The sequence below is a fragment of the Sinohyriopsis cumingii genome, chromosome 1 (assembly GCF_028554795.1).
Source record: "Sinohyriopsis cumingii isolate HCF-2022 chromosome 1, ASM2855479v2, whole genome shotgun sequence".
Lineage (NCBI taxonomy): Eukaryota > Metazoa > Mollusca > Bivalvia > Unionida > Unionidae > Sinohyriopsis > Sinohyriopsis cumingii.
Window position 1 is genome coordinate 184882396 of NC_142961.1, and position 27748 is coordinate 184910143.

Sequence of the window (27748 nt, forward strand, 5' to 3'; positions counted from 1 at the left end):
AAGTTATATCGACGGAGAATCGCCTCAATACACAGATTTAAGATCTTCAATGCTGGGTTATGTTTCTATAAATTTGCTATCAATGATAAATCGATTTCCTGACACCGCAGTTAGAGTTGCAACGGATTCATTTTATATCAATAAAAAATATTCAGAATTACTGGCTCGTTTTACAAAGAAAGTCGAAGACTTTTACGATGAATCATGGAGTTCGTGGAGAATAAAAGCGGAGATGTTACACGAATATTGTGAATCCGCTGATGTTGCAATTAAGGATGATTATTGTAAATCAGAAATGTCAGAAATGTCGAACGCACCATCTCTGTATGATCCAATCACTAGACACAAAACCGTTTATTTAAACGGGCCGGGTGGGTCTGGTAAGACAACTCGAGCGATTGAATTATTTGGAAAATCGGATATGATTGTGCTAACACCTACACACAGGCTTGCCAGGGAGATGAAACAACGAGGAGTCAATTCTTGTACTTATCACAGCTTTTTCAAATACAGCGGCGGTGTGTGGACGTCAGATCGAATGGGAACAAAATATATTCCCGAGAAAATAATTTGGGATGAGATATGTACGGTGCCGTTGGAAACATTAAAAACATTTCTTGATTGGCTGCTAACGAAAAATACTGCAGTGATTATGTGCGGCGATCACGGTCAACCACCTCCGTTTGTCAGCGCATCACCTCATGATTGGTTAAAAGATTTTGTTGATTATTACGAAGAAGTGTCTGATGATCATAGAGCACTTGATGCAACGTTGAAAGAATTTAAAACATTAATCAGATTACAACCGAATAAAATTCAATGTGAAATTATGCGCGAGATGATTCCTGAAACTTCAATGAGTGACTTTTGGAGCTCGTGGAAACCAGACGATTTGATAGTAACAAGTAGAAAGATAGTCAGAGACACACTTCAACAGCAGCTATTTCAATTACAACAGGAAAACTTTCCAATGCTGCCAGTGCCGTTATGTTATAGACCAGCTGATACGCGGTTACAGAATATAGATGTTAATATTCCTGGGAAAACAGAGAAACAGAATTTAGTACTGAATGATATTGTGTTAGTTGATATTAGTGCTGTCAAAGACACACTAAAAATTAATAAATCCCCGTGGACGCTAGGATACGCAATGACAATTCATTCATCTCAAGGACTAACTATCAGTGATACAACTGTCTGGATTGTTGATGATCGAATCGAATGGTCAAACTTAGTCTACCTAGCGGTGTCCAGAGTCAGAAGAATATATCAACTGCGAAGAATTGTCAATAACTGATAAAATTAATAATAAAAACAACAGTATCACCAATGGTGATGTAATAAAAAGAAAACTCGCCGGTTACAAACAGAGTGACAAAAAAAATAATCGCGATTTCGACCTTGATGTTGAATTTATTATTGAGTTAAAACAACATCAGAATAATCACTGCGCGAGCTGTAATTGTATAATGCTATGGCAGTATTCGAATAAAAATTCAAGACAATTCACCGTAGACAGAAAAGATAACAATCGCGGTCATACACGTGATAATATCATGTTGACCTGTCTTGAGTGCAATCGACGTCGGGGTGCTAGCGCTAGTTAAGTGATCGCGGTGGTAATTGTGTGTCCTCAGGAATCACCTTCAATTGCTCACGTGTGAATCCACGTTGAGGAGCAGTTGAATCCAACCTATAGATTGCTGGTCTATCAGTGGATCTTGTCACAGTGGATATCTTGTGTGTGGTAACACTCCAGATAGGATCAGTCGCTCTTTTTTTTACCACCTTCAAGTTCACCTGGTTCATACAAATATCTAACTGTAACATCACCCAGTATCGGCTGTGCTGAAGAATCACGTCGTACGGGTATATGTTTTTTTGTGATCGCGATGGCAGGTTTCATGTTGGTTGTTCGAGTAATCTCATTATTTAGCGCAGCTATCACGCTTGGTAATCTTGAAACCCATTCACGAGATTTCGTATCCAGAATGAATTCCTTCGCGTATTGATATCCAAATAACCGCTCAGCAAGTGTTCGATTAAATCGCTCAACAATTGCCTGATCGCGATGAATTTCAGTATGTCCTCGTCTGATGGTGACGTTATGTTGTTTCATCAGTGATGATACTGCACTCTGAAATTCTTTGCCAGGATCAACTTGTAATAGATTTGGCCAACGTAGACCACGTTGATAAATTCGTTTAAACGCAGAAGCAACCTCGTATGCTGTTTTAGTCGTTAACGGTTCAGCATCTTTATATCTACTTGCAACATCAACTACAGTTAACGCGTACTTGTATGTACGTCCTTGGATAGTATCATGTGGCAGAAATAATATATCAGCCTGATGAACCTCATTTGGCACACTAACATCAAAATGTGCAAAGTGAATTTGTTTAGGACGCGGCAGATAAATTTGCCATATTGCCTGTCGGGATAACCAATTTTTAGCAGTAACTTTTGTAACTTTTGCTGCTTCAGCGAGTTTACTAATTGCTGCGCTACCTCTCCAATATCCTCTTGGGGAATAATAAATCGACTCCATTATATACCAGTACCTAGCGCTAATTTACCTTTCATTGCGGATTTTATCAACCAGAATGCTAACTTTTCTTTGAAAGATTTATCAGTGATGGCAATTAACGCATGAATTAATTTCACATCCGTGAGATGGCGCTGTTGCAAATCCTTACTTCGGTAAGCTACATCATGAACATGACACGCCTTATCAATAGCATTTATCGGATACTCACCTGGATTGGGCTGATTCTGGTCATCAAGTCTGATATCAAGTCGGGTTCCAGGACCACAGTAATTATATCCGGGAAGATGTTTTTCTCCTGGGTATTTAGCCCACGGTGTTCCTGGTAACTTGGCTAACTTGGCTGCAATATCACCTCCTTTTTTTAATAATAAATTTAAACTTTTTTGTGCCACATCGTTCACACTTGCCTGTAAGCACTTGTCGATTATTTTTTGTTGTAATTGTTGTCATATCCGCAGTTGGGGTACATGCTCGGCATTTCACACAATATAAATCCATATTATTTTTATGATATATCTAATGGAGATTACTGATTTTTCTGCTACAAAACGACGAGAGCCAATCAAACATAACTCAGTGCTACCAAATTCAATTCGAATGATTATTATAGGTCCATCTGGGTCGGGTAAGACACAGTTGTTACTTAATTTAATAATGAAGTGGATGAAGTGGGATAAATTATATTTGATAGCACCATCGGTGGATGATCAACGGTGTTATAGCGTGTTAAAAGATCTTAATGAGAATGCAGTGGCGATAAATGACGGTGATGATGTTATTGAATTTATTACTGACATTGCTGAGTCGCCGGGTATCGATGATATTGACGGGAGCATCAATAATTTAGTCGTATACGACGATGTGATGTTGGACAAACAAACAAACCCTGCCAGGATATTCTCACGTGGATGACACAAAAACGTTGATGTGATTTATGTAACTCAACGATATACACAAATACCAGAAGTGATCAGAGATAACTGTAACGTTCTCGCGGTATTTAACGGCGTTGACATACACACGTTACGAAATGTTCATCAGACCTAGTGCAGCGCCGACATGGACATAAATAAATTCAGAAATTTCTTTAGTCGTGCTCAGGCAAAACCACACGGATTTGTAACGATAAATTTACATGATCCTCGGACACGGTATCGAGTTGGGTTGGATACAATTTTTAGTTAGAAATGCAAGCATTAAAAATTATAGAATTTTGAGCAGCAGAGAGACTGAAACAACACCGAATGTTTCGTCTAGTAGACCCTTGTATTGAGAAGTAGTTATATAGGTAGATATTTTTCATCAGATAACCCTTCTGGTCAGCGAAGAAAGCCTATTTATCAGTGTTTTCTGACTAGAAGGGTTTATTTTGTGAAGACAATACTTCTATCAAGAGTGTTTTCGATAGAAGGTTCTGTTTGACGAAATAGTTGGTGGGCTCAGTCTCTCTGCTGCTTGAAACATTTAATTCCTTAACCCCATATGCCACATTTATGCATACGGAGGTTGTACCCTTCTTCCAGGCTCTGTAACGTCAACAACATTTACATTACACCAAAGAACATAGTCTTACAGAAAAGGAGAAAGATGTAGTTCAGCATTGACACCAAATAATATATATACTTTCTACTCGCATTAAGTAATACTGGAGAAAAATGTAATTTTTGAAACGAAATTTTGTGTGTTCACAAATGGTCTGATTTGGAACCAGATTTTTGCTGTATTTTAGACTTTCTGACATTAGATCTAAAGTATACCAATTGAGACTGCACACTGAAGATGACTCAGTGCAATAAGTAGCATAAGTTTGAGATTTGGAGTATAAAGTGGCCAGGACATGAAAATCCTGGGTCCACTATGCCAAACAAAAACAAAAAAAGTACATTTTTTACCCTTCTGCAATCACACATAGAAAATAGCCAATCAAAAACACTGTCTTTTATACACCTGTGCATCCTGTAGTAACCCCCAAAATGCATTTTCTATTCCCATTTCATGCTAAAAGGAAACAAATCTCCAATGGTCAATCAGTTGAGGATATTTTAAGGTTGAGATCACTAATGTCTGTATAAATGAGCTAGATATGAACAGAGTTTTTTAATTTTACAGGTGTGCAAGCCATCAAAAAATATTTAATAAACCAATATAGAACTATGACAGCTGTATCTCTTTCTCCCTGCTATGAAGAGAACTTCGAAGATGTTTCAAAAGTGTACTGTGACTTGGACATCATTAGCCTGGGAGAAAATGTGGAAGGTATAGAATATATCCATCCAGCAGTTGCATCGTACGAGGAAATACTTTGTGGTACTGACAAGAATGTATGTACTGCAGATGATGTTTGGCCGATTCCGGCCGTGATTCTTGGTGATTGTGGAAGTGGAAAATCTAGTTGGTGCAAGAATCTAGTTAACAAGTGGTGTCAGTATCATGACAATAATGAAATGAATTTAACAGAAAATGACTTGGGTGTACCACAGCTTGCAAAGTTCGACATTCTCTTGTATATTATGTTACAAAATAAAGGAGAAGGTTTATCATTCCTGGAATATGTAAGGAATACTTTATTTGTAAATGCTATTGAGTACTTTGAACACATCATTAGTTGTAACCAGGAACCTATGGCATCCATTCTTGTTTTGATTGATAGTTTTGATGAGGTGACATGTGATCTTGAGGAGCAGAGTTTGAACTTATTAAGGGAGAACAAACAATGTTCCATAGTTGTTACATCCAGGTCCAATGGTTTAGATTGTTTGCAAATGAAACCACTACGAATATTCCAGATACAGGGAATGAGTCCCAGTAGTTCTAAGGAATATGCAAAGAAAGTTTTAGACATTCTCAGTGAACGACGTGTTGAAAAGCTAAATGTGGATCTCTTTTGGAAGTTTGCAAAAAATATGCAAGTACTCAGCATGTGTCATCTGCCTCTACTGTGCTTGTCTTTGATGATGTTTTGGATCGAGAGTAAAGCTCTTTCAGTTGACCTAACAGATGTCCTTCTTTCTATTATTGAATATTACTTGCGACGTGCCATGACCAGGAAAAAGTACAAGAATAATATTTCCAAAGTTTTGGAGCAGCAGCACTTCGATATATCCAAATATATTGCAAAAACAAAGCATAAGCAATACCTGAGGGACCATGGCTATCTGTTAAAGGTTATCAGTAGTGTAGCTGAAAAGCTCTGGTATTCGCAGATGCAGGTCAATGCTGACAAGAACAGTGCAGAAATTGAACCTAACACAAAGGACAGTGGGATCGATGCTGAGCTGTGTGTTGAAACAGGAATTTTGAAAAAAATATTTAGGGAACAAATGGAAAGAAAACGAACCATCATTACATTCAGTCATCCTCTGTTCTTTGATTTTTTTGTAGCATCATCAATAGCATTGGAAAAGCAAGATTCATGTACAAAATATATGACCTCGACAAAGGCTGTTGTCGAGAATAGTTATATGATTCACATGCTGTGTCAACTTGCACCAGATACTGGACAGGAAGTGATAAAGGGTATAAGTGAGCTTAAGCTTTTTGATGAAAATAACGATAAAGATAGGGATACGAAAAGTATGTTGTCAGACCAAAAAATAATGTGCAATATACAATGTAAGGACCCCCTGTTACAGGGTGGAGCACCAGTCCAATGGCTTCAGACATTAATGTATAAAGATGAACTAAGCAGTGCAAAACTTTCAATTCTTACTGAGGGGTTGAAATTTACAAAAGAACTTACAGTCTTTCTTCTGCAGCTTTATGAAAATAGAAATGAATGTATATTTCGACTACCCATATTGCCCAAGTTACAAGGTCTTCTAGTAGATATAGAAAATTGTACATTATTGCTACACGAAGAACAGGAATGGAGCACAAACATTTTTTCTGAACTATGTAAATTTGTGCTAAAATCTGTAAAGATAGATGTAAGAACAACAGGATACATTGTTGAGGCACTTGGCTCCAGCCATGATCTCTTCACACTTGAATTTTGCCCGAAAGATGATGCTGATGAAGAGATACTTGCAATAGATCATCAGAAGGCATTTCTGTCCTGGGGTTGTCTAGCAAAAGGCATAACATGCATGACAAAACTCAAAATAGTCCGATTACATAATCTTACAATTGGAAAGCATTTATCTACACTAATTGATAGTCTGTGCAGGTGTCCATTGCTGGAAACTTTAGATCTTTTGAATTTGAAAGAGACAGACACAGAAGAGATACCAACAATTAAAACCAGTGATAGAAGATTTTGTGAATGTATGCACCACACAGTGCAGCAGTTGGGACAATTGAAGAGTTCCAAAAAAGGCAATAATATCCCCAAAACAGTACAGGTCACAAAGAATACAATGTCTGAAAAGTCTTGGTTAGTACTGAGTAAGCAGTTAGAGACTTTGTCTCCCAATATTTTACATATAGATCAGGTGTATCAATCAGGTCTGGTCCTGAATGAGCTATTCCAAGGAATTGGCAGGTGTAAAAACCTAACTTTTCTGTCCATTTGTTGCATTCAAGCTGGAAATGATTCAGTGGAATTCTCTGGCTTAAAAGCTCTACACAAGCTTAGGAAATTGAGCCTATGCAAAATTACATTACCTGATTCATCTTGGAAGGAACTGTTTACTATAATTGGCAAGCTAACCAGGTTAAATATAATATCATTGGCACATTTGGAGATAAAGACTTGCTTTATCAAGGTACAAAAGTTATCAAAACTGATGCTTCTGGAGATGAGGGAAATTGAGCTAGAAGACGCGATGTGGACATTGTTAGCAAACCAAATCATATTAATGCCCAAACTGAAAAAGTTGCAATTGATCTCTTGTAAAATGTCCAGGAAGGGATTTTCACATTTCTTTGATACAGTGAAACATTCTTCCTTTCATGTGAGTAATACACAGGCATCAGCTATTGGGGAAGGTGGGATGCTTTCCTTGGATATGATTGTAACATCAGATAAAGTCTCTACAGTTGAATATCCCATTTAAAAAGAAAAGACATACAAGAATAGCTGTCACAAATAACTGATTTGCAGTCTCTGTGCTTGGATGTAACCATACCTTTCATAATGTATAGAACAGTGCCAACAATATTGCCTGAAGAACTTACTTCACAGATGTTGGATAGAGGTTGGGGGTCTACAGATGTCACTTCATGAAACTGTTTTCTAGACATTTTTGAATGAATTATTTGCCAAGCAACTTTTGTTCTAATAAAAGAATTATAAACCATAATACATAATGCTTATTTTCAGTCAGCTAATAAACTTACCTGGCTGTAAATCATATGAACTTAAGGACATCGTGCTGCATCAGTCATACATTTATTTATTCACAGACTGTCTGTCAACATCTTGCTTTTTCCAGATTCCTAAAGAAGCCAATTTTGTGGAAATTTGATGGAATCGATCCTCGAGACATTATATACCAAATATTTGTATGGGTGGCTACCATGCCAATAGTGCAGATTTCACAGCAGCCAAATGGAGAACCCATTTTAGCATTATTTGTAATATGATGGTGCCAATTTTATTTACTTAGGACTCTTTCAGTAAAACATATACCCCCCGGGGGGAAGGCACTTACAAATTCAGCCAACCCACAACAGAAGTAATTTTAAAAAAATTATCATCCACCGTCAGATATGTTTTAATTGAAAAACACTTCCCCCTACAGAAGCATATTTTTTAACAATTTCTGGCTATGGGTTAGTGGGCAGCAGAAGGGATTTTAATATTGGGTTGGGGACAGATGCAGTTTAAATGACAGCTGGCTAGAGGTAATCTACTGAATTCTTATAGATCATATAATCTACTGCATAATTTTATTTGTATTCATTCATTATAATCAATCTTTTTTCCTTTTGTTTGTTTGTCTGTCAGCCATGTATGTCTCGGATACTGTGAAATCACAAATTTTCATGGCTTATTATTTGTATATGTCATTGATCAGTCCCTTAATACCTACTAATTTAATGTCCATGAATGCAGATTTTTTAATAGGGATTTTTATTCAAATACAGAAATCATGAATTTGTATCCTTACTAATCTGTGTGTTTACTAAAGTGATCACTATGTTTTGCTATTTTTCTTTGTGCTCAGGCATGTTGCTTTTGATTAGAATAATAGTTTAATCTTATATTGCTTCAAATGTGTGGTCAGATGCTATGATTCCTTGTTATTATTTTTTTTTCAATAAATGTTTTGGCAAACTTATAATACATGATTTGTCAGAAGAAAAAAAACCATTTATGCCTGTGGAAGTGATGTCACATTGTTTCTGCCTACTTTTACACTATATCATTTCTTGAAAGAACATATATTTCAGTTACCGATGTCTTATTTTGATGCTTGCTGCAAGACTAATATAAAAAGTTCAAAAAAAGGAAGAAATATAGTAAGTCAGTCATTGTTAAATCATTAATTAGATTTTAAAAAATGGATGAAAGTCAAGGAATCCTTTTTCCCAGAGTACTCGTAAAATCAACGTCATTGCAGTTAACTGTATTGTCAACAGCATCATCATCATCACTGATGGCCTAGCAGTAATATTTCTACACTTTCAATCCAGTTGTCACAGGTTCTGTCTCTCACTTCTAGTCTTTCATAAGAGACTTATACCTATGGCCTGAGGGGCTTTCATGGCAGAGTGGTATAAGATGCTAGTATGTGATACAGATCCGAGGGGCTTCTTTGGCCGAGTAGTACAAGATGCTTGTCATGTGATTACTTGCCTCCAATGTGTAAATGAGAATATTGTCAGTTACTTGTGGAAAGTCAGTGGTACTGCATAGGTGGTGTCTGGTGTCTCAAAAGTACTTGGATTTTCTTCAACATTAAAACTGCTGCCATATATAGATTCTCTTCATCTGAAAATGGTGTAAAGGTCATAATGATCTACCGAAACCAAGGATCTCATGTCTAAATGACTTTGGCTGTTGGAGATAAACATCAAATCAACAGAGGCTCCATATGCCCATGTGTACTAAGGTGCTTCTATTTACGTCACTTGCACATCTCACAGAGTGAGTTTTTGTCACAGATCAACCAATTTGGGTTAGTGATCTTTAGGGGTTCTTCCAAATTTTAATATAAAATTCCCCCCCCCCCCCCACCAAACTAAATCAACTAACTAATCAACAACAGCAAAGATACTAGTCCATCACTTTTGCCACAGCTGTATGAGTTTATAAATTTTGACTCTAGTAATTTTTGTAGATCTTTGAATATCATCAGTTAAGCCGTTCTGACAGTTACCAAAAAGTCATCATCAGTATGTGCAGATGGATTTTTCATGGGGAGCATATGATGGCGAAGTTTTAAGCAATCCTATATCACATGCTGCTGAAAAGTCTACATTTTAGCTCACTTAAAGTTTCTCTAACAATGTCCATTGTTCCAACTATAACTGTTATAACTTATTTAAGCTATATTCACCAATATCTGGAGATATGCATCTGTAGTATTTGTAAAAAGTATGAGAATGCATCAATGTTTTTCAATGGTGCATTTGAATTGAGCAACAACTAGAATCAACAAACCAAGAAACAAACTTATTCACATCTCTCAGGCAGACGTACAGTGTATACCGGTAATCATAATCTTCCAAATTTGCCCGTTTTTTTTCCAACCATACTGATTGATTGGACATAATCACCAGAATGGACAGGAACAGACCAGAACAGATATAACCAGAAGGTTAAAACCGATTTGATACATCTTTTAAATAGATAAATTCGCGGTGGTTTAGTTAACTGTACACCCTTTGTCTTCTCTCTGATGTAATTTCTTAACTGAAGCTGAGAAAATAATGTTGCACACTAAAAAAGGAATCACTTCTACTCGTTATTGTTTTTATTATACTTCTCCATTCCAGCCTGTTCTTATGATCTTGTCCCCCCCCCACATACTGTTTGTTTTGTCTATGATATGTATCTAAATGTGTCACTTACTTTTCCTACTTCTATACTAATTGTCTGTGAATATGCATATCAATGTGAAATGCAACAGGGAAACTAAATCCAAGATTGAAAACCTTTACATTTCTGGATGTGTTCTGCTTGGATTCCATGTTTCTGCACAAAACTCAAGAATTCAGGACTCGCTGTACTAATTAAGTTTCCACTGTAAACCTGTGCAAACACCATGATATTAAAATTCAGTAAATTAAAATTTTAAGTGCGCATGATCAAATTTGTATCAGTATAGACACATCTATGATGACAGCTTTTGTAAAGAGAAAACCATAACAGCTGCACCATTTTCTGGACCTACACAAATTTGAAATGTGTGCTTTCAACACTGCTCCAGAGAGTCGGCTGCTGATTTCAGTAACGAGTCTTCCAAACTCGGGGTCTGTAAAGGGATGGAAATTATGTTAATAAAACAATGGCCCTCACCTTTTTCAGTTACTAGTATGGTCTAAGGTTGACATTGCCTGGGGTGGGAGTGGGAGACAAGTGCCCCAACCCTCCAAAAATGCCCCATACGTCTTGCATCTCTGACTGCCTCTGTCAACTAAAATCCATCTCCTGGCCTTCGCGAGTGGCTTAGATTTGAAGCCCAGCAGACCATGTTTTCTACTAACAGGAGAAGGGGTGAAGGCGGCTTGCTGGCGCCTTAAAACCAGTTGCTTCGGGTAGATGGACTCGCAAACCTTGGATGGTAGCTCATCTAGGAGAAGGAAAACTCCGATTCCAAACCTCTGCTGCCTTGTGGCTATACCCACTCATGGCAAAGGCTAAGGGAGTAAACCCCGACAGAAAATCCGGAGATGGAGTCCCTAAGGCGGTCTGACATTGACTTCAACGTCATTCCGGCAACTCCTGCGATGCCGTTGGTGCCAAGCTGTATCGGCATTTGTCGTTCCCTTGGGCACACCAGCTGCTTGGAGAGGGGGGATCTGCTGCATGGACAACAGCTGATTCTCCATACACCCTGCCAAGGCTTCATAGCTCCACTGGAGAGGACACTCCAGCGTCGTCGTACGGCGTCGGCACAACACAAGAAGTAGCAGTTTACCGGTTCTAAGTCAAAGCTCGATTGGCGTAGAGCTTGGCGCCAGGGGTTACTTCTGACGGTGGGAGAGATCACCAGGTCTCACTGGACAGCTACTGCCCGCCTCAAGCTGGGCAGCCCCCAGTCAGTAAGGTGCTGCCTGCCATGGCCTACCTGCTTCACTGGGTGCGTGGAGCTTAGAGAACCATCTCGACAAGTGGGCCACAAAACTCTGCACTAGGAAAGACTAAAAGAAGAAATAATAAGACTCCAACTCTTCGTTTTGCAACCTGGAACATCACGACCATGTGTCCTGGATTGACCGCTGACCTACAGCAGATCGACGATGCACGTCATTGACAGAGAACTCTCCCGACTGAACGTCGACATTGCCTGCCTCCAGGAGACCCGACTGGCTGACAGCGGCACAATCAGGGAAGCCAATTACACGTTCTTTTAGCAAGGGAAGCCCTCGGATGAACCTAGGCAGCATGGTGTAGGCTTTGCCATCAAGAACACGCTAATCACCTTCATTGAACCTCCATCATCAGGTACTGAGAGAATCCTTGCCCTCCGGGTGTCAACATCCTTAGGCCCGGTCAACATCTGCAGCGTGTACGCCCCAACCCTCTGCTCCACCTACGAGGAGAAAGACAAGTTTTATGAGGCTCTGGATCAGGCAATATCCAGTATCCCCAACAATGAAAGCCTTTACTTACTAGGAGACTTCAATGCTAGAGTGGGAGCTGACCATGAGGCCTGGTCCACCTGTCTCGGCTTTTACGGAAGGGGCAAGATCAACGAGAATGGTCAGCCTATGTGTGACCAACACTTCCTTCAAATGCAAGGAGATCCACCAGGTGTCATGGAGACACCCACGTTCACGCCACTGGCACCAGATAGACCTCATCATCACCAGGCGTGCAGAACTGGCCAGTGTCCTCCTCACCCGCAGCTACCACAGTGCCGATTGTGACACAGACCATTCCCTCGTGGCCAGCAAGGTGCGAATATTATCCAAGAAGCTGCACCACGCCAAGAAGAAGGGTCACCCACACATCAACACCTGCTGTGCAAGCAACCCAGAGAAAACACAGCAGTTCATCAGCAAACTGAAGGAAGCCCTCACCAAAGTGACACCTGATGACACCATTGACTCCAAGTGGTCCCATATCCGTGACTATGTGTACAATTCAGCCATCACAGCTTACGGGAAGAGGGAGCGAAAGAATGTTGATTGGTATGATGCAAACTGGGAGGAGATGGAGCCCGTGACTGTATAGAATTTTCCAGGGAAATAAATTATTGCATTTTTTAAAAGCTTGTTTTCACTGTTTCTTGTGTTACTGTTTATTCGAGCCTAAACAAGTGACATAAAAAATTGGGAAGCTTAACCTAAGGATTATTTTGCATTTTGGATAGAATATTTAAGTAAACTTTGTATTTTGAAATTTGAATTCCCCTAGTTTTTGAATTTTTTGTGAAATTGGCAAGCTTTTTCTAAAATGTCATCAAAAGTGGAACTCTTTCTTTCAAATCCTACCCAGGAACAATTAGATCTTTAAAAAAAAGATGATTTGTTTCATCTTGCCAAAAAATACGATGTTACTGAAGTAAAGGCTTCCTTAACGAAACAGGAAATAGGAAATAGTTTATTCAGTATTTGGTAGAAAAGAAGGTTTTGGATAAAAGTGCTTTGGTTTCAGTCAGTAAGTCTGTATCTTACTCTGGCACAAAAATGAAGGAATTAGAATTAAAATTCAAGATGGAATTGGAGTTGAGGAAGCTGGAGGTTCAGAAAGATGAAGAAAAGCAAATGCAGTTGCAATTGGAAAAAGAAAAAGAACAAATGAAATTGGAGAAAGAGAAAGAAAAAATGAAATTGGAGAAAGAAAAAGAAATGTTATTACAGAAAGAACAAATTAAGTTGCAATATGAGAAAGAGGAGATAGAAAGGAAAGAGAGAAATAAAGACAAATGCAGTTGCAGAAAGAACATGCATTTACAAGCGGAAGAAAGAGGGAAAGAAAAACATGCAATTACAAAAAGAACAAATGCAAATGAAATTAGATAAGGAAGAACGAGAGGAAGAGAGGGAATATCAGTTTAGAATAAAAGAAATGGAACTGGCAAGTGAAAAGCATATTTCCACTTCAAATCCAAATTTAAGGTTTGATGTTGCAAAGAATATTAGGTTAGTGCCCCCTTTCAGAGAAAAAGAAGTAGACAAATATTTTACTCGTTTTGAAAAAGTAGCTGAACATTTGAAATGACCAAGGGAGCATTGGACTCAGTTATTACAATGTGTACACACTGGTAAGGCTAGTGATATCTACAATTTACTGTCAGTTCACCAAAGTGGTGACTATGATGTTGCTAAAGAATGCATTCATAGGGGTTATGAATTTGCTATAAAAAAGAGCAGTTATTTGATAGATGGTGCTTAGCCAAGAAAGTTGAACGAGATTAAGAAAGTCTCAAAGAACTTGTATTACTTTAAGATTTCAAAAACTGTGTCTATAGTGACATTAAGTCTTATCTTGATGAACATCAGATTGAAACCTTGGAAAATGCTGCTCGTGCTGGCGATGAGTATTCTTTAACTCATAAAGTTCCTTTTGTAAATAAGACTTACACTCAACAGTCTTCTGGCAGAAAAGTATTTCACCCTAATACAAGCCTTCTGAAACTCAAACTGGCACAACTTCTAAAAATCAAACTTCAGAGAAGCTTGATTCAAGATCATTGTCTCTTCCTACGTGTACCTATTGCAAGAAAAAAAGGACACATTATTTCTGATGGCTAGAAATTGAAAAGTAGGCATCAGAATCAAGACAGACCTATTCCAAATGCTCTTATTTCTAAGAGGTCAAGGTCACGATCATATATTGAAAGCAATACATTAATTTTGTTGGGTCTAATAAACCCCAGTCTGATTTGATTATGGAGAATTATGAACCATTCATATCGAAGGGTTCTATATCAATCTTGGGTGATTCGGCCAGTCATATCCCTATTAATATTTTAAGAGACACAGCTTCCTCAGAGTCTTTTATTGTCTGGTACTTTGCCTTTTTCTGAGAAGTCTTCTTCTAATGAAAGTTTCTTATTCTGAGAGTAGAGTGCGGCTTTGTTAATGTTCCTCTCCATTGTGTAAATTTGTTATCAGACTTAGTCTCAGAACCCGTGACAGTCGGAACGGTCTCTGTTTTACCCGTTGAGAGCATTCATTTATTACTAGGCAACGACCTAGCTGGAGACAAGGTTGTGGATAATCCACTTGTAACTGACAATCCTTGCTTGGATCAGAAAGTCGATCCAATTGAAAAAGAATTCCTTGATTTATTCCCAGCTTGTACAGTTACCAGAGCTATGGAAAAGAAAGCTCTTGAAAATTATGTTGATAAGGAAAGTATTCCGTTAGCTGACACATGTACAATTTCCACCAAAGCCATTTCCCAATTGGCTTCATCATCTAATTGGATGGCTTGAGGTAATTTAGCCGTGTAACAACACAAAGTGTTATTGGGAAACACCTCCATGGAACTGTCACTGGGTAAGGTTAAGTAAAATTGATTGTTTTTGTTCATATTTCCAGAGTTCTTCGGCTGTCCGAGTGGTCACTGAAAGTCAGAGGAATGTCTCCGCCCAAAATGTTGTTGTTGTTGGAGTGGTGACTGACGCTGGACGTAAGATTCCAGTTGTTCCCGTTCGAGGAGTATTTCAGAGAAGGATTGGGAAGAAGGTAATCGTTGCAACTGCTCAATAAAATTGTCCACGATTGTTTGTCTCCTAGTTGCAAACTTAAATTGGTAATGGCTGCACCGATGACACAATGTGCAAGACAAATTTGGCAGAACAAGACGATATGCATTTTAGGCACACGTTCTCCACACCACACCCACAAGGGTTGCTCTTGCAGAGTAGAACTCGGTGAAGGAGTAGTGACGTTGGTAGCTGTATGGAAGGGCACAATTGTCAGTTCTTTTTATAGTCGATGACTTGCGAAGCGTCGATCTATGAATCAAAACTGGGAGGATATCCTTTCCAACGTACTTTGACTTCTTTGACACGTCGTTTTCCCGCTTTACGGGTTTTGCTTTCGAGAATGCTTTCGACGTTGTACACTTAGTCTTCTTTTTTGGTTACGCGTTGTAACTCGGGTAAGTAAAACGTTCCTTTTAACACTTCCCTGTTCATGTCTTCCAATTTATAGACGTAAGGATGATGGCCACGCACTCGTCCAGTGACACGAAACAATTCAGTGGTCCAGTTGGGTAAGTAACCTTTGTCGAAAGTGCGTTTTGTCTTGCCAATTGCGCACCCCATCCTCTACTGCCAACACTCTACATTTCTTGGGGCAGCCACTGTCGGGGACATACCAAACAGTCGCTCGAAAACGGTCACTTCATTGTCGGGAGTCACTTCTTGTGGGGCACGTCCAATGCTTCGATGGTAAGATTGGATGCACGATTGAATCAGGTGTGATAAGATGTCGATGTACTTGCGAGTCTGTTAATGTGTAAAATATTTCCACATGCGTTCTTTCAAGGTACGTTGAAATGTTCCACGATGCTGGTTTTGGTTTCGGGATTCTCTGTAGTGAAAAAAATGAATGTCACATTTCTTTAATTGTTTTTGGAAAGCTTGGTTCAGAAATTCGGTGCCTTTGTCAGTTTGCCATCGAGGAGGGTGACGACCACTTTGTTTCAACACCAGTTGGAGGGCTTGCACTAATTCACTGCTCAATTTGGAAGTCAATTGTATGACCCAGGCAAAGTTGGAAAAGACGTCATATAGGTGGCCAAATGAAAGACATCGGTTAACTCGGCTTGCCATTGATGATCGATGCCCTCCACTCGAGTGAGACTTATGGAAAATTTTCGTTGAATGGGTTTGTGTAAAGTGTACGTGGCTTGTTCTTGTAACTATCGTTGCACTTGAGGTAGTTTCCTGACGGGTTTTGGCAGCACGATACAACTTCTGAACTCCTCCGTAACCTGCAGGATGGGATGGATCGTAGTAAATGCTGGCTAACACCTTCTCCATTTTTTAAATAAGTCACTCACTCTTCGATGATGCTATTTTGGATGGGGCGAAAGGGCGGTTTGGAAACGGCTTTACGTGTATGATGTTCCACGGGAGTAGAAGTTGAAGGTAGTGGTGGTATTGGAGGTGGTAATGGGATGGCTTTGGTGTTCTTTTCTTTTTTCACTTCTGGTTTCCCTTTTTTTTCACTTCTGTCGAAGGAGGGGTGGATATCATCTTTTTAACCCATGCTTTCATTTTTTCTCGATGGGGTGTGGGGAAAGGGGTCAACAAGGACGCTGCAATCTTACTCGAAATGGGAGCTGCTGACGGTGTTTGAAAGACTTCTCGTACCTCTTCTTCCTCAGGCGTACTTGGGTATGCGTCTGTCTTGCCCACTGGGTGGTATGGTGTGGTGGCAGTGATGGTAATGGTCTTTTCATCATGGTCTCAAAATCTTTCATAGTGGGTAGAGCTGTTTCGTCTAAAGCTTTCTGGTGAAAGAGTTGGAGTCGTTGTAAGAGTTGACCGTACTTTTGCGATTTTTCTGTTTCGGACAAATCTTTGCGATTCATCGACGACTGCAATTCGTTTTGTTGTTGTTGTTGTTGTTGTTGTTGTAGGGTTTAACGCCATTTTTTAGCACAAGATAGGCTATGCATGGCGCCAATTCGTTTTGTAACTGGGACATCGCGGTCAAATTCGGATTGAGAGGCAAATGCGGGGTCCGTTGTTCTTGCCAACGATGGTATTCCATCCATCGTTTGTAAGACAGTAAAGAATTTTTCGTCCTTCCATTCAATTTCAAGGGTCACGTCTGAGGATTTTGGACCCATTAGATCCCTTTTATCTCCTTGGTCCTTTTTATCTTGCTCCCACGTGTCCTCCCACCATTGTTCCCAATACTCCTGTCAGCAAAGGGTCCTAACAACAGAGGCAAAATTCCTCCGCGTTGTACGAACATCTTCATGTTTTGATGAATGGGTATTTTCTTTTGAACCATTTGGCGAAGAAAGTGACAATGTTTGCCTAAGCATTTTGTCTGGTGTTTAGACAAACGTATCGTGCCTTTTAAGACGTTCAAACAACATTCGCATACGGTATCGATGTAATCTTTTTCGGCGGGTTGAATGAGTTTTTCCGCATGGGTGGAGAAGCTTTGGACAGGACGAACAACATGTCCCCATGTTTGATTAACGAGGAGGTAGTCCTTTCCTTTTCTATTTTTTGGGTTTAGAGAAGGGATGGCTTCTGGAGGGTGACATATTTGGGTGTTCAGGAGCACAGAAACACTGATGCCCTTTCTTTACCAAAGATCTTTTTTTTATATACTGGAACGCGTAGCCACTGGTTGTCTTTACGTCGTATAAAACTTGATGACAGGCATCACGCTTCGTGTAGGGTTCGCAACGGACGAAATCTGGATAGTTCTTGCATGGACAAATCCAGTAAGATCTGTAACATGCCCGATCTCTATTGGACTTTGATTTTGGGATCAGGTACTTTGTGAGCAGCTGCTACTGCAGCTAAAGTGTTTAGCCTATCTTGTGCTGAAAAATGGCGTTAAATCCTCGAACAACAACAACAACAACTGCAGCTAAAGAGGAGGAGGGTGTCACCGCTGGAGGAGAAGATTTGGAGACGCGGGTTTCCATTGTTTCATCAACTGAAGAAGAACGGGTGTCAAATTGGGTTTGGCTGGCATCCACAGCAACGAAGAAGCGGAAGAACCTGAATATACTGGAGACGCTTTTACCGTCTCTGCAGGTCGTGGTTTGCGAAAGTAAGGTTGCGTCCTGGGCCGAAGTGTCCGTCTTGTGGGTAAAAGCTGTTTTCTGAGCGCTTTTCGTTTCCTGGGAACTTTTGATTTTCTTTTTCAGTGGACTTTTCTTTTTCTGGGGTTGTGACCGGGTCTTAACACCGTTGTTCTTTTTCTTCTTTGGGCTTCGTTTGGCTTATTTGGGAGTGTTTTTTTCTTTCTTGGGGAGGACAATGGGGGCATTAGGATCCCATTTTAAGAGGGAGTTAATGGTGACACCTCCTTGAGAACCGCTCCCTCCAGATTTCAAAATGATTTGCTTTTTATTTGAGTGTCGATGCGGTGATCGGCCAGGTGCGTCAAGGCTACGTTGTTTCTGTCAAAAAAGCGTTTGATTTGATGAGGAATGGCAATGATACCTTTCTGTCATTGACGTGCTGTCACTGTAAACCATCGTAAGTCTTCTCTGAGACTGGCTTCTAAGACACGAGCACGTATTTGTGGATTTTTACGCGACTGATGCCGTACAGGGCACGAATCAATTTGACGGGAAGATGACTGAAGTGGTGTCATGTTGACGCTGTGTGAGACAGACCCAAAGTGTCCGAGGTTTTTATAGATTCTTTTGTTTAGTGGACGACGGGGACGTGTACAGGACCGGCTCTCCGTCTTGATACCAGTGGTGAAACAAATGGATACGTAATCACAAATAATCGGGGGTGAGTGTGTTTTAAATCCACGTGTTGATAAGTGTGTGGGGTTTGAGTGTCATCGTCGTATTCATGAGTCAGCCAAGGCGTTCCCAACTGTTTGGTTAAGACTTGCACTTGTGATTTATATCTAGAGCTTTTAAACAAGACCATGTAATAAGCATTGACACTGATGGTGCGATGGGCTTTACTTTGTTGAAACAAATTTTGAGTACTGTAAATGACACTGGCATTGCGATGATGCCATAAACCATATTTTAATTTCTTCGTCTTCTTGTAACATGTCATCGAAAATGACCAGATGGGTTTGACTGGGGTCAGACACGATGTCATCGTCTTCGCTAGGAATGCCTTCCACAAACACGTTGGAATCGCCTTGACCTTCTCGCAAGAGGTTGTACGCCGATTACCACTCTTTGTAACACCACATGATTCGTTGAGGTGGACGATCGATCAAATGATGTTTATATTCGATCAAACGTTTGACAAATTCACTTTTGCCTGAACCACTAGGTGCGGCAATTAACATGTTAAAGGGTTGGCGAACATACAAGGCCTCCCAAATGTCACGATCTATGTGTTCGTCGATGACTTTGAAAGTGGAGGAAGAGGGAGCAGAGACAATAAAGGTATTCAAAGCGCAATGTCACTTTTGACACGAAAACAGACAAGACAAGTTTTTGTACTTTTTCAGGACACGTTTATTGCAAGTTAAAATGGAACTATACGAAAGACAAAAATACATAAAAGCCAAATGGTTAAGTACAGAATTAAAAGACACATCAAAACGATCAAAGTGGAATATAAACAAGTAATTGTACAACATGTTTTTGGTAACCAAGGTGTCCTAGGGACAGTTTGTAATGTTCTTGCAGTCTCTGTATGGGGTACTGTCACACAGGTGTCTTCTCGGAATGGTCTTTCGGGAATGTCCATGACAGTCTTGTCCCGAAGGGAGTGGTTGACCTCGGTGACAGGTTCTTCTAGCACTGTCACTAACACAGGTTTAAAAGTTACTTTTTTCCCTGGACGTTTGAATTGAGGATCACAACTCTTGGGCATAATGGGCCACTTCTTTGGTCCAAGCCTCAAAGCCCCATTTTTTCTAATGACGTACATCTTTCCAATGAGCGTGTAAGTCACAAGCTACACACACATCGTGATACACATTTTCGGTACCTAAAAGTTCACGAGCCTTTTTGTCCGTAGAGGTCGAGAAGTATCCAGATGAAAACGCAAGGCTTTGAACAAAATGAGTTTTTCGTGCTAATTTAAAGGGAGCACTTTCATGTTTTGTAAGTACTGTTTGTAAAGAGTCCACAAGGAATCGGCTGGTAAACGAAATCCCAGAAAGGAAGTCAGTAAGACACACACCACACGACGGCCCCAATTCAATGGACACAGTTTTCGTAATACGTGTTAGTAGTCCTTCACCGTCTTAATAGTGTCATTGATTTCCTTCCACATGATCTGTTTTATCACTTCTGATAAAGGCTGCGGCATGGTAGTCTGTTTTTATACCTCTTTTTGTCGGAGGCAATAAGTGTACTTTCTGCACAGAGATGATCATACTCCAGTGGCGAATCTAAATAGTTTAGTCACTAACTTGCACATCACAAGGCACCGTTCAGAACTTTCCTCTTGAACTAAGTTTACGTTGTGTAACCCTAAACCTACCTTGTAGTAAAAAGAAATCCAATCCGTCTCGCCCACGTCCAGTTTAAAGGAGACTAGAAATAAAAATTTTCCTTTTACGTACGTAATTCTCTACAGATTTTAATTCGACTGCAATGTCTATAAATTAAATATCGTAAGCGGGTAGTGATTATATTGCGTGGAAGATACCACGATTCCGTAAATTGCCGAGTTTTTCCGAGTTTTGATGAGACGACAGATCACGTGGTACCGTGACGCTATACTAGCCAGTCCTCGAATACAAACGTAAACATTAGCGAGCGAGGCAGACAGGAGACCACATTTGGGCTGCACATTCAAAGTTGAATCTGCAGTCTGATATACTGTAATAGTTTATGTACTGTACTGGTAAGGCTAAAAGAAATTTGTTAGGCACAGGCCCCGGGCTGGTGACTTAAATAAATTAAAGTCCTGAATGAAATTCCACAAGCCCAGACAGTTCATACCTGTCAACTCTCAAGCCGGGAGAAAAACCTCCCGATTTTGGGGGTATTTCCTCATCTACATCCCGATCTCGTAATATCTCTCAATTTTGCGCAGCGAAGTCCAGATTATTACATTATGTCTGTCAATTTTCATTTGTCAGAAGAAAAAACCCAACCCCAAACCATTTTTAAATATAAGGTATCACGGTACCAATTGTTTTTCCATATACCTCAATGCTAATGTTTTGTGAAATAAATATACTTTCTGTCCTACTTGGGCATGCATGTCACACACTGTCATATAAAATAATGCTAGATTGTCAATTTGACAATGACATAACCAGGTACTCCATTGCTTTAAGAGAGATAACTCTACTGGAACTAGACAGGGGTAAGAGTTATCTAGTCACAACAAGCACATTTTCAGCCATGTGTACCATATTTTAAAAAAATCATAAAAAATACAAAATATGATCTAGATAGAAATTAACACAAACTCACATGTTGCCAAGAGGCTCAACTTTTTTTAAAGCCAAACAGAAAGTACAACTCTTACATAATGCACCAATCACAGCTAGTGTTGTTCTTTAATTCTGAATACAATGTTCCATACACCTTAAGCTCCGCCCACCTGGACTTGCGCAGTTGGTACCGTTATACCTTATACTGTTTGGTAGACATACTTGTTATTTTATTTCTACATAGTGATTGTAAATATTCAGGAGCACTATTATGAGATATCCTGTACAATTATTTGGCTTTTCTCAGACAGATTAGGTCTTTAATAGGTAATATGTTTAACCTACCAGCTAAATTTTCCTTGCTTTCTTTATGAATTCATATTAGCCTAAATGATCTTTCTTTTGAAAATGTTCCAGCTTTGCTATGTTTTTATCATTTGAATTACCCCATACTGTATTACAGTAGTCTAAATAGGGTTGTATGTAACTGTTACAAAATAGTTTTCTGTGCCTTTCAGGGAGAAAATGTCTTGTCCTACCGAGAAGCCATAAACTTGAATTGACTTTTTACTGATATGTTTGATATGTGCAGTCCATGATAGGTTGTTATCTACCAGAACACCAAGTAGTCTATCATGACAGACCATTTGCAAATTTGTATCCTTCCATGTCAGACATAGTTCATCACTATCAAGATTTGTTCCTCTTTGCCATGTTGAGATAAGTAATATTTCAGTTTGACCAGTATTTACCACCATGCCATTACATGTGCACCAGTTTTCCAGTTTGTTTAGGGCATTCTGTAAAGAAGTTTCGAGTTCATGCTTTGTGTTTTGGATGTCTGATAATTTTGTGTCATCTGCATAGAGATCTGTAGATGATATTGAGTCTTAGTAAAAGTGGTTGGTCATTAATAAATAAAATGAATAGTAATGAACCTAGGATTGAATCTTGTGGTATTCCATATCTAATTGTTCCAGGTTCAGACAGAACATTATTTATGTAAACATGTTGTGTTCTCTCACTTAACTAAGAAGTAAACCATCTAATTGTTCTTTCATCACACTGGTTGATTTTCAGTTTCTTCAAAATGATTTCATGATCCACCATGTCAAAAGCTTTCCTGAAATCTACAAATACAGATCCTATTATTCTACCTTGGTCAAATGCTTGAAGCCATTTATCAGTTCGGGAGATCAATGCAGTCTCACAGGAATGTTTCTGTCTAAAGCCTTATTCATTAGAGTGTAACAGCAAGTGTTTGGTTAAATATGACATGAATGAGTCATGGACATGTTTTTCAATTAATTTAGACAAGTTTGGTAGTATTGAGATTAGTCGGTAGTTATCAGCATCATCCTTAGAACCAGATTTGCGAATAGGAGTTACTTTTGCAGTTTTCCATATTTTGGGGACAGATGAAGTTGCAATACTTAAATTAATTATGAATGTTATGCTATCTACAATAGCAGAGGTAGAAGATTTAATGCGTCGTGGACCAATCTGATCAAGTCCTGTAGCTTTCTTGGTATCAAGTTCACTGAGACATTTTTTTGACAAAGTTTTTTGATACTGGTGGGATAGAGAAACATGCCTACTTAGAGATTTTTCTGCTGCAAAACTTTTTCAGTTCATTTAAGTTGTTTTCTATCACTGGTTCTTTTAACTTTGTGGTAATGTTGGTGAAAAAATCATTGAAAACATTTGCAATGTCAGTGTCATCAGTGACTATGGTGTCATTTACTAGAAGTGAGTGACTTTTATTGCCTGTTTTTTTGCATTCCTCCAGTGAGTTCACTGAAGACTTTCCAAATGGAGTTTGTGTTGCTCTTTTTGTTTTCAAGCAATGATTGATCTTAAAGTTTTTTTTTAGCTTTTTTAATCATACTTGTTATTTTATTTCTACATACTTTATACTGTGCATGGTTTCCCATAGCCTTGAATTGGTCTCGTGTTTTCATAGCATCTAGGATTTCAGTAGTAAGCCAATTAGGTTGAATTTCAGTCTTTACTCGATGCACTTTCAGTGGTGCATGCTTAGATACTACATCCGTGAAAAAGTCAGTCCACACTCTCATGGCTTCATCTATGTCATCCAAATTTTGGATCATATTCCATGGAACTTTATATAGGTCATTGACAAATTTTTATTCATTAAAATGTCTGAACGATCTGTAATTGATCGTTTTGTGTGTATTTGTCTTATTTTTCTTGCATTTAACCTTTCTTGTCAAAAAAGTAGGATAGTGGTCACTAAGACCAACATTCTGTACATTAACACAAGCCACATTGTCTAGTAGGTTGGTATAAATGTGATCAGTAAGAGTGCTTGATTTTCCTGTTACCCTTGTGGGCTCATTTACCAGCTGGTCTAGGCCTAATGATTCAATAAATTCCATCCAGTTGTTCCTTATTTCAGTATTGAGAAGGTCCTTATTTATATCTCCAAGTATATATGTTTCTCCTGTGCTAGAACATTTTCCATTTGTTTCAAGAAGTTATTATTCCAGATTGCTTTGGAGGAAGGTGGCCTATAAATAAAACCAGATAGGAATGATTTTGCATTATTTTGAAAAATTTCCACCCAGATACTCTCAGTTTCATGTGACTCCATGTCAAGTCGCTTTTCTACATTTACATCTTCCTTAATGTATACAACAAGACCCCCTCCCTGCTGTCTCTCTGTCTCTACGTTATGGTTTATTGTAGCCTTGACAGTGAAATAGATCATCATTGTGGTTAGCATTTAATTTGGTTTCAGTGAGAACTAAAAGATGTATATTATTTTCTTTGGAAGACAACATTAACTTTATCTGGTCTATTTTTCCCACTATGCCTTGTACATTTAAGTAACCTATGTTAAAACCTATTGTATTTAGTTTCATATCAATTATATGTATGTCATTGTGCAATGGGGTACTCAGTGAGCTTGTCTCCATACTACTTTTATCATTCTGACATCCTATTTCTATCTTTAAATGTTCATATATATTGGCATCTTCAAAGTCACATAAAAATCCTGAAAATCCATTTACGTTTGCATCTACAATAGTGTCCATTGAATAGTTAGAGTCAAGAGTCTCACTAGGTACATTTAGATTTGTTGTAAATGAAGCAATGGCATTCTCCTCTTTGCCAGCTTCCTAATATGTATTGGTGGACAAAGTCTTTGTTTGTGTCCATATTTATGGCATCTGAAGCACTCAATCTGTTTGCCATGATGGCATACCTGTGTCATATGCCCAGTTTCTCCACAGTAGAGACAGTACTCTTCATTATAGTGTCTGAAAATGGGGGGCATACGTGTTAATATTTCTCAGTAGTTGAGAGGTTCCGTTTCTGCTTAAATGAATTTTGTCTCGGTGGTAGAGACTTAGGTCGACATCCTGGTTCTGAAGAAAGAAAGGTGTCTATTATGTAATGTACTGTAGGTTGAAGTCTTCACATAGGTCAGTTATCAGATCATTGATTTCTTTGGCCTTGGTGTCCACACGAGGTGCTAGTCATGATATCATTATTTTACATGTATTACGTATGCACCACTTGTAATGATTGTTGGTGGACTACAATACAGACAGCAGAGCAGGGATAGGGGCAGAAGCGCCCATTGACAAATGCGAATGCCATTAGTATACATCCTGACTTCAATGCAGAGGGTCTTTATCCAGTTTGCCTATTCCACACCACACTGGCACTCACTTGGATCATCCACATCATGGTGTCACAGATCACTTGATGCACCCTGTGCCCAGTTTAGTTCCCCAGTATACACAAAATATGGATTTACTGCGTTTATACACATTTTCCACTCAGAGGGAACACTTCAAAGTAACCGTATCCCAAATCAGAACATTTTGTGCATATTTGGACAGTTTCCTCCAGCTACATATCAGATTGCACATAATTGTGTCGGCAGCATCCCATTAACATGGAGATGATGACTTATGTTCACAAGCTTCATAGTCTTCACTTGACCTTACTATAACAAAATGAGTATGTTTCCAAGTGTCAAGCGAGGAATTCTTTTGCTTGTGCCACCAGTTTTATCCTCCCCTGTGCAATCAAAAGACTGGTCAAAACTTCTCGCATCAGTTCCTTTACTAACCAGGATGAATGAACCAGTGTGACATGGCTATGACGCCATTAAGCAGATTTTAGTAGGAGGTTATATAAGACTTACATTTGATTTTTTTAAATGAACATGCTAATTGTACATAAAGACATTGCAGCCAATGGGATGCAAATCCTAGTCAGTATGCATGGACTGGAAGTCATTTAATGACACATAGTCGTTGGTGCTGCACTGCAACAAGTTCTGTTAAGGACTTGGTACCGGGTATATTCTTCCAACAGACACAAAATACTTTATCATCTCCTACCTTGAATACCATGGGACACATATGGGATCCCGTTTCTCAGATGGTGCAAGCCCGAAACAGAGTGGACTTTGGGTTACCAAATAGTCCAAGGCCTTTACAGATCACTCACACATCTTCTCTGTCTATGTGAGCTCGAGTCCCAGCTTAACCAGCATGGGTATTTTATAATGTTTGACAGTAGCCTTCCATGGATCATTGGTTCTTTCTGTGCTTTTAGTTTGCTGAAATATGGTGTAAAACTCCGCAAAAACATGCCAGTCCTAAACAGAGCTGTTCAACACCTCTGACATCTCTGGTGGCACTTTAAACTGCCACACTGCAGACAACGTGACACCGTAGCGATATGACTGGAAAATTGTTAAAGCTACGTTAAAATCTAAATCACACACACACACACTGTTCAACATCCCCTACCCAACACTGTAACAGCAAAGAGAAATATTCAAGTGCAGGAAAGATATATGTATTGTCCACATTGCCTGAAAGACCATCACAAGACAAGTTTAGATTCTCTTCTAATCTGATTCACTTCAAGCACGTAGAGGAACTACATTCACAAGTCACAGAAATGCTGCCACAATTTGCAAATTTGGGAACTATGGACACAAAAAAAATAACGAATTTATGTACTTTAAGAGCAAAGATATATGAGTATTACTGCAAATTCATTTGAAGTCACATATACAAAATGTACTCTGCATAGTATACAATTTGTATTTAACTGTTTAACCCATAACGTGGTGACATCAGTAATGCTGCATGTAGTGGTAGGGTTAGTGCTTGTCACATCAGTCTCTTTTTCATGTAGCCTTTTGTTGATATATCTGGGTTCTTTGGATTCACATGAATAGTTGTTAAACCTAATTTAATTGGCACATTGGGTCATGTGAGATGCATTATGTCATAGTTTGAACCTTGCATCAAAAATGTTTTACAGATGAGTGCTTAAAATATGGGCTGCTTTGAACACCAAAATGGCTGATTTCTGACGTGATTCATCTTTAGATAATGATTTAATTCAGAAAAGAATAGCTGATGATGATGATGACAATGATTTTTAAATTTATGAACTGTATCAGATTAATGGAGTTGGGAAAGTTTTATTGAAAATGTCAGTGAATGATTTTGAACCAGAAAGTGTGCATGCTGGATGGACAAAAACAGTTGGCATGCTGGTCAACCCATCTTTCAGTGGTATTTCAAAATTAAATGTAGATAAGGCATAATACCAAGCCTAAATAAACAAATGTGGACCAGTTAAATGTAGAGCGCAATGTTCATTTCTTTTCTCAAGCATATTGGCCTTGTGGGGTCTTTTGGTGCAAAAAGGTATATCCCTATAAGATTAAAGATAAAAATGAATTAATAAAAATCTAAACTGACATTGAAAATTAAAGTTATTTATATGACTAAAAGATCTTAAAAAGCACACTACGGAATTGATGTACTTAAAACCCTAATAGAGCAGAACAGGAAACTGGCATAATGGTCATCAAAGTTTTGACTTAAGATAATTGATTTGGATTAAAATACAACACAAATGCCGAAAATTAAGTACAACTTGTTTCGCATTGATGATTCTACTTCTGACTTAAGAAAGGGAAACTTTGGAAGAGTGTATGTCAGTGAAAAATCTTATTCTGGAGCAGAAGAATCAAAAATACAATATCTACGAGCTGTAGAAAATTGTACATAACCAACGTATTCAAGCTGGTTAAGCTAGATATGCATTTGGCTCTTC

At 38.9% G+C, this 27748-nt stretch overlaps 1 protein-coding gene across 5 annotated transcripts in view; it reads left to right on the top strand.

Annotated features, from left to right (window-relative positions):
- The window catches only part of LOC149808523 (uncharacterized), a 126732-nt gene extending 116343 nt beyond the window's left edge, over window positions 1–10389 (top strand). For all 5 annotated transcript variants that reach the window (XM_089978417.1, XM_089978425.1, XM_089978408.1 and 2 more), the window contains one exon: window positions 4658–10389. In XM_089978417.1, coding sequence (XP_089834543.1) covers window positions 4658–7542 — 2885 coding nt within the window. In that variant the 3' untranslated portion in view covers window positions 7543–10389. The remainder of the gene's footprint in view (window positions 1–4657) is intronic.
- The last annotated feature ends 17359 nt before the right edge of the window (window positions 10390–27748 follow it).